At 49.9% G+C, this 6768-nt stretch overlaps 1 protein-coding gene across 1 annotated transcript in view; it reads left to right on the top strand.

Annotated features, from left to right (window-relative positions):
- Positions 1 to 6632, top strand: part of SLC2A10 (solute carrier family 2 member 10) — a 9737-nt gene extending 3105 nt beyond the window's left edge. Inside the window, exons 3-4 of the mRNA XM_029221880.1 lie at positions 743 to 878; positions 4504 to 6632. Of these exons, the coding sequence (XP_029077713.1) occupies positions 743 to 878; positions 4504 to 4582 (215 nt within the window). The 3' untranslated portion in view covers positions 4583 to 6632. The remainder of the gene's footprint in view (positions 1 to 742; positions 879 to 4503) is intronic.
- Positions 6633 to 6768: the final 136 nt, after the last annotated feature.

The raw sequence follows: 6768 nt of genomic DNA, 5'->3' as shown, positions 1-6768 counted from the left end.
AGGAGGGAGGGAGGGAGGGAGAGAGGGGAGGAGGGAGGGAGGGAGGGCTTATTAGAACTGTATCATATCCCTATCATCCCCATCTCACAGACTGGGAAGTATGTCCTTCCCAAGTCTAGCCAGGCAGTTAGTTAGAAGACTAGAACCCAGCCTTCCTTCTCCCAGCCCAGCACTCTCCCTGCTGGAATAAGGATTAAGTGGAGGTCAAGCTGGTTAAGGGTGGCTGCTCGGAGGCGGTGCGGCCCTGGCTGTTGGAGGTGAGAATGGTGTCTGAAACGTAATTAGTGCTTCTGCCTCCACAGCCTTCTGGATGGAGCTGAGGCTTCTGCCTTCTCTCGCAAAGCAGTCACACGCCAAATTGGCTGAATGCTTGATTCATTGAAAAACCAATTCATGGAGTTTCTGAGGATGGTTTCTCGGAGCTGAGCTTTGCCAAGGCTGCCCCCGCAGCTGTTGTGCTGCTGAGGTGGATGTCATTTTCCCTCCATGCACATTTTCAGGGGCCAAGTGTGCACCTCTGGTTAGTGTATGGCCAAGATGTTGGTGGATTTGGGCCCCGGCCCTTTGCCTGCCTCTGGGACAACCAGTCCTACTCCTGCTTTAAGATACTTTTATCTCACAGCGTGTTAGTCATTCTGCAAATCTACCATCTAGAGGATCTGCTTTGGGTGAACTGATTTTCAGTGTTCGAGGAGTTGGCCCAGGCTGTGCCCTGCCCACACTCCCACCCCGTTTTTCCCAGGTGCCATTGGCCTGTCCTGGACCTTCCTGCTCTACGGGCTGACTGCTGTCTTCGGCCTGGGCTTCATCTATTTATTTGTCCCTGAAACAAAAGGCCAGTCATTGACAGAGATAGACCAGCAATTCCAGAAGAGACGGTAAGGGGGCCAGGGCTAGCCTGGGGGGAAGAGTGGCATCAAACCCTGAGCACTTTGCTTCAGGATTTTAGCCATTACACTTTCCCTTTGCAAAAGAGTGTTTTTCTTCTCTTCCTGGTGTTCTTACTGCCTGGATACAGTGAGTTTTGTCCTGTCTTCATACATGAACTCTTTTCCTTGAGTTGTTTTGTGTCTTCCTACAGCAGAGTTTTATTTGACTTTGAGCTCAGCTCATAGGAATTTAAAAATCATGCAGTTATGGACTCATAGGAGGTTAGAATAGTTAGATCCTAAAACCACAGACTCTTAGAGTCATGGAAGCTCAGAGAAACAAAATATTATAATCATGGCCTTTTGAATCACACACAAAGAACTCTGAGCATAATCTACTCATTCAGTGGGTGTTAATATGCCACACAGTGTTCGGGGTGTAGGAAATGTGTCTGAAAATAAGATGGAGACGGTCCTTGTCCTCACCGAACTTCCATTCTAGTAGGGGAGGGGAACAGAAAATAAGCCAGTGAATGCAGCAACAAAAGCATTTCAGTTAGTGATGAGTAGCTGGAGGAAAAGGAAACAGAGCAAGATATATTGAGAGGGTCTGGTTGGTGGAGAGGGAGACAGAGGGGCACAGGGTTGTGGCTAAATCAGAGTGGGTGGTCAGAGAGGGATGCCCTGAGTAGGTACCATTTAAGTGAACGCGAAGGAGGCAGCCACGTAAAGATGAGGCAGGGCGAGGCTTCCAGGTAGAGGGAGCAGCAGGTGCAAAGACCCTGAGGTTGGGAGTGTATCTGGCATATGCAAGGAACAACAAGGAAGCCAGGGTAGCTGGACCAGAGAGAGCAAGGAGGGAAGAGAGGAGGAGAGAAGATCAGATTGGCCAAGTGGGTAGGAGCTAGATCACATAAGGTCTGTAGGTCCTAGACAGGGGTTCAAAACCTTAGCATCAGGGACCTTGGGCTGTTGAAATAAAGAGTACTGGGGGGTGTCAGAAGGGACCTGAAACCACCATAATCCTAAACATCCTTGGCAAGTGCCCCAGGTTGCCTGTTGTCGTAAAGGGAGTCACCAGCGTCTGACTGCCCATTCTATTCCTGGGAGGCCCTAACAAATTAAAACGGTAAATCATTCTAATGGTGAGTTGGAACTTGCCTCCCTGCAGCTTCCTGCCAAGCCCCAACCTGGCCCCCAAAGGGATGCAGAACGAGTCCATGTAAAACTTCAAACCTGGTCCACCCCACCCCAGAGTGTTCTCTGCGAGCCACACACTCCCAGTTTGTTGCATGACACCTGCGGGGCCCTCAGCAGTCCAGCCGTATTAGTTAGGAGACAGATTTGGCTGCTTGGAATAGGCTGAATATAGGGGGCCCGGGGCTCGCGTTGAAGCTGTGCTTCAAGGGGTCATCCAGGGTCCCAGGCTCCTTCTCTCTTGTTGCTCTGCCATCTCTTCAGTATAAACTTTTCCGCATGGCCCGTGGGAGCCACCACCTCCCTGAAAGAGGGAAGGGGAAGAGGAGGACGCACAACCTGAAAGATCCACACGTCACTTCTACCTACAACCCTTTGGACGGAACTTGGCCACATCCACCTGCAGGGGTGGCTGAAAAACATGGTCTTTAATCTGGGTCCATGTGCTCACCTAAACATCGAGGGTGCTGTTACTAGACATAAAGGAGGGACAGATACTAGGAGTCACCTGGAATCTCTGCCATACCGGCTTTCTTGGGAGAAGATTCCAGACCCCTCCTCTGGAATAAGAAGCTAAGGAGGCAGAAAGGCAGGCAGAAGCCAGCTTTAGGGTGAGGCAGGAGGGAATTGAAGCTCAGAGGAACACTGAGCTGGACCTGGGGACTCAGGAGCCTGGGCCAGACCTTGGGGAAAGCAGGCTGGATCTTCTACAGCCTCAGGAAAAGACAGGAAGTTAGGGGCTTTGGCTGGGTCCAGAGCCAAGTTTGGCTGGGTGAGTCATCAATCCAGTCCTTACCGTTCAGGGGGTCCCTGATATCACAGGCCACAGAGAGAGAAAGAAACTCAACCGTGGGGAGCATGGGGACACGGGAAGCTCCAGAGATCTTGCAAGCAAGCACTAATGGGACCCTCCTTCCAGCACCAACTGTTCTCAGTGCTGTGTTGCTCCCTACAAGAATCACATCCCCAGGAGAAAGTCTGATTGGCTAAGCCTGGTTTATATGCCCACCCCCCTAACGCCCAAATTGGCCAGGATAGGGCAAGCCGCCTCTATTGACAGTCCTACGAAGATCACATGCAACAGAGGAGACCTAGAGCCCCAAGGAGACGAGAGGCTGGAGGCTGGATGGAGCCACCAGCCACTGCTGTGGGGTTTACTTCTATTCGTGTCCTCATGCTGCAGATGTGCTTGTTGGAAATGGGGACCTGCAGCTTAACGGTCTATTTCCTCTGCTCCTTTAGAGAGACATTAGCAACCGAGGGGCTCAGACGCCCTTGCCATCCGTGGCCACTGAGTGCCATAAGCATGTTCCTTTCCCTTTCACATCAGGTTACTTGGGTTCAGAAGAGACCTTTCCATTCCCAGGGTGATATGATCACCAAAAGAGCTTTCAAAAATCTTTTATCCCAATTTCTCAGGAATCCGTTCATTCACTTTCAGCAAATATTTTCCAAGTGCCAGCTAGGAGCCAGGGACTGTACTAGGCTCACGGGACAGACCTGTGACCAAGAGACACTGTGTCTCTGGACTGAGGAGGAAGTTACATTTTAATGGAAAGGGGGGAGAGGGATTACAGAACACCCAAATGCATGAATAAGATAAATGAGAGTGGGGTTTATATCATGAGGAAAATAAGGCAGGTTAACTGTCAGAGAGCGAACAGTGGATTTGGGGGCAGTGTGGAACTTTCCATTTCTTCAGCTAGGGTCCAAGTGTACCATGGGTACATTAATGACGCAAGTTGATCGTGAGCTCTTCATGACACTGAAGGACATTTTTGTGTACCTGTTATGTTCACTGCTCTATTCCCAGGGCCTAGAACAGTGCTTGGCCCATGACAGGCCAGCAGTGACTCTAGCTCTAGTGAATGAATGAAAGGATGCTCAACGAAGGCCTCTGCGAAGAGGTGGCAATTGAGCTGAGACCTGAATAATGAGAAAAAGCCATCTTTTCCAAGAGCTGGAAGAGAGTGTTCTGGGCAGAGGGAACAGCCAGAGCAAAGGCCCCGAGGTGGGAACAAGCTGGGGGTTTTGAAGAGCAAGGAGGAGACCCATGTGGCTGGGGTGGAATGGGAAGATGGGACTGGAGGGTGGTGACACGGGAGAGGCCGGCTGCAGAGAGGGGCTTGGATGCGAGGCTGAGAGTTACGTCATTTCTCAGCAGGAGTGACAGGGGCTGGTCTTCGTGCTTAGAAAGGTCAGCCCTGTGATTAGGAGAGCCGGCTGTAGGAGGCGTGGGTGGACACAGGAAGACCGGGGGGAGCGGCTGGGTGGTCCAGAAGATGGAAATGCGCATTAAGGCAGGAAGCAGGGAGGGTCAGGTAGGAGTGGGGTGGGGATGGGATGGGGATCCCATGTATGGTCCACTCGCATCACCCCCCGGCGAAGGCCACCAGGCCCCGTCACCCTGTGACCCCACTTACTCTCTGCTCTCCAGGTTCGCCCTGAGCTTTGGCCACAGGCAGAGCTCGGCTGGCATCCAGTACAGCCGAATTGAGCTCTCTGCGGCCTGCTGAGGGGTCCATCTGGAAAATGCTGGAACCATGGCTTTAGCAGACAGTCTTCAGCTTCCTGCTTGCCTGGGTGCCAGAGCACAAGTTCTAGGTGGTCCTTCAAGAGGCACCCCTGCTCCGGAAGAGGTCTGTTTTGCTGGGGCAAAAGGGATGAAAATCTGAGAACTCAGAAGTCTTCAGGTGGAGTCTCAGGCTCTGAGGGTTCCTGAGGCCCTGCCTTCCTGCCTCAGTTTCCCCACTGACTGCGCATCTCTGCAGTAATGCACTTATGGTGAGAACATCTTATGGAGACTCCGTTGGTCTACGGGCTTTCTCAAAGAGTCTCGAGGGTACCACCCCGGCAGGAAGTCTCTCCTGGAATCACCCCTAAATCCAGCTGAGGATACCATATTCTCTGCTCTCTTTTTCCATCTGGTTGGGACTTTCTGGGGAGGGGGAAGCCTGCTTTTTGGCTCTCAGATCTCATTTTGTTCAACCCCTCTAATTCTCTTACCTGGAATATTTGTCATTCACCAGCAACTCAGATGGTTGGTAGGAGTTCTAGTCCTGAGTTCAAGGCCTGAGACTGCTGGTGTTCTTGCTGTCTGACTGGGGATCTCAGCTTTCCCTGTATGTACAATGGGAGCTCTGAACCAGGTGGTTCTTAAGATCTCTTCTGATGCCAATGAGCTGGAATTCTAAGTGCTGGCAATACCACAGATATTCAGCATGGGTCCTGCTCTCAAGTTGTTAGTCATCTCTTTCAGGGACATAGGTTTTAATTAGAGGAAAGGTGAACAGAATTCCAGAGCTGTGTGCACTAAAATCCAAGGACCATCCTAGTGCAGGTCACGAGCTCCAAGAGCTGTTTTCAGGATGGCGCTGGAGGACTTTGCAGAAAGGAGATGGGTCTGGAAGCTAACAAACCTGGTTGTCGGTGTGGCCTCCACCTCTTGGCAGCTAGTGACCCTGGATAAGTAACAGCTCCCTTAAGCCTCAGTTTCCACATCTACAGAATGGGGATGACTATGCCCCCAGGGGTGTATTTAACCTCTGTCTCCCATCAGGAGGGTCTTCATTTGGTCCCATTCAGCTGGTCAGGATGGATGGGATTTCTGCTCACCCTCAATACCCGGGTCCCCACCTTTGCGACGTTGTAAAGGGTCACCCCCCGCAAGGGGTGAGTCAGACGGAGACTGAGCAAGTAGCTCCTCTCCCACAGGACTCTGGCCTCCCCTGAGTCCTTGTCTCTCATTTCTAGCTACTTCCCTTAGATCCAGTGGTGTGTTGGAGCTGGCTTGTGCTGGCTTGTGAGAGCTGATTGTTAAATTTTCAGGAGTTTTGCAAGCTCGTTGTTAAACATAGCTGCTAAAAAATTAAATTATTTAAATTTATACTTAAATAAATTATATTAAAACCGAGGTAATACATACTAAAAACTCATCACTTCCTTATTTTACTACATTTTGCTCTCATCTGTGCTCTTAAGGTAATTTACACCTATTGCCTCGCATGAGGAACGTGGGGTAAGGGCACTGCCCATCCCTTGCCGGGTCTGCCTTCAGTGACCCACGGGGAGTGTATTTGCACCGCAGGGACTGGGGAACACCACAGATCAGGGCTTGATTTGTCGTTTTGTTGATTGTCCAGTCTTAAGAATGTGATGGATACAATGTTAATAATGTAAATTAAACTTAACAGTGTGTTCTGTCTGTAGTTGATACATTGTGAACGGCACAAAAAATGGAGGGGATTATTATCCAGTTCAGCCAACAGGTGACTCATGTCACTGGTGAAGGAGTTTGGACACAAGTCTTTGTTGTTTTACTTTCGTCTTATTCATTAACACGAACAAACATTTCAACTAGCATTCATGTCAGAACTGCATTCACGCTTCAGTGATGTCAGCAACTTCTTTGCTGAGTCATACTGTTGTCAAGCATTTCTTCGTGGTCTAATTTTGTTAAATCATGGCTAAATTGCAGTGACAGTTGGCTTTGGAATCAAGAGGTTGGCAGAAAAGTCAACAAAAACATTTCTGTGAGAATTAATTGGCTAGATGGCATTTACAATAAAGAGTATTTACAATAAAGTATTATTATTTGTAAATTTTCAATTTTTTTTTTTTTTTTTTTTTTTTTTTGTGGTACGCGGGCCTCTCACTGTTGTGGCCTCTCCCGTCGTGGAGCACAGGCTCTGGACGTGCAGGC

This window comes from Monodon monoceros, unplaced genomic scaffold (assembly GCF_005190385.1).
Source record: "Monodon monoceros isolate NGI ecotype Baffin Bay Population unplaced genomic scaffold, NGI_Narwhal_1 Super_Scaffold_13, whole genome shotgun sequence".
Classification (NCBI taxonomy): Eukaryota; Metazoa; Chordata; class Mammalia; order Artiodactyla; family Monodontidae; genus Monodon; species Monodon monoceros.
The sequence above is the reverse complement of the archived record's forward strand: the minus strand, read 5'-3'. Positions and strand labels throughout refer to the sequence as shown.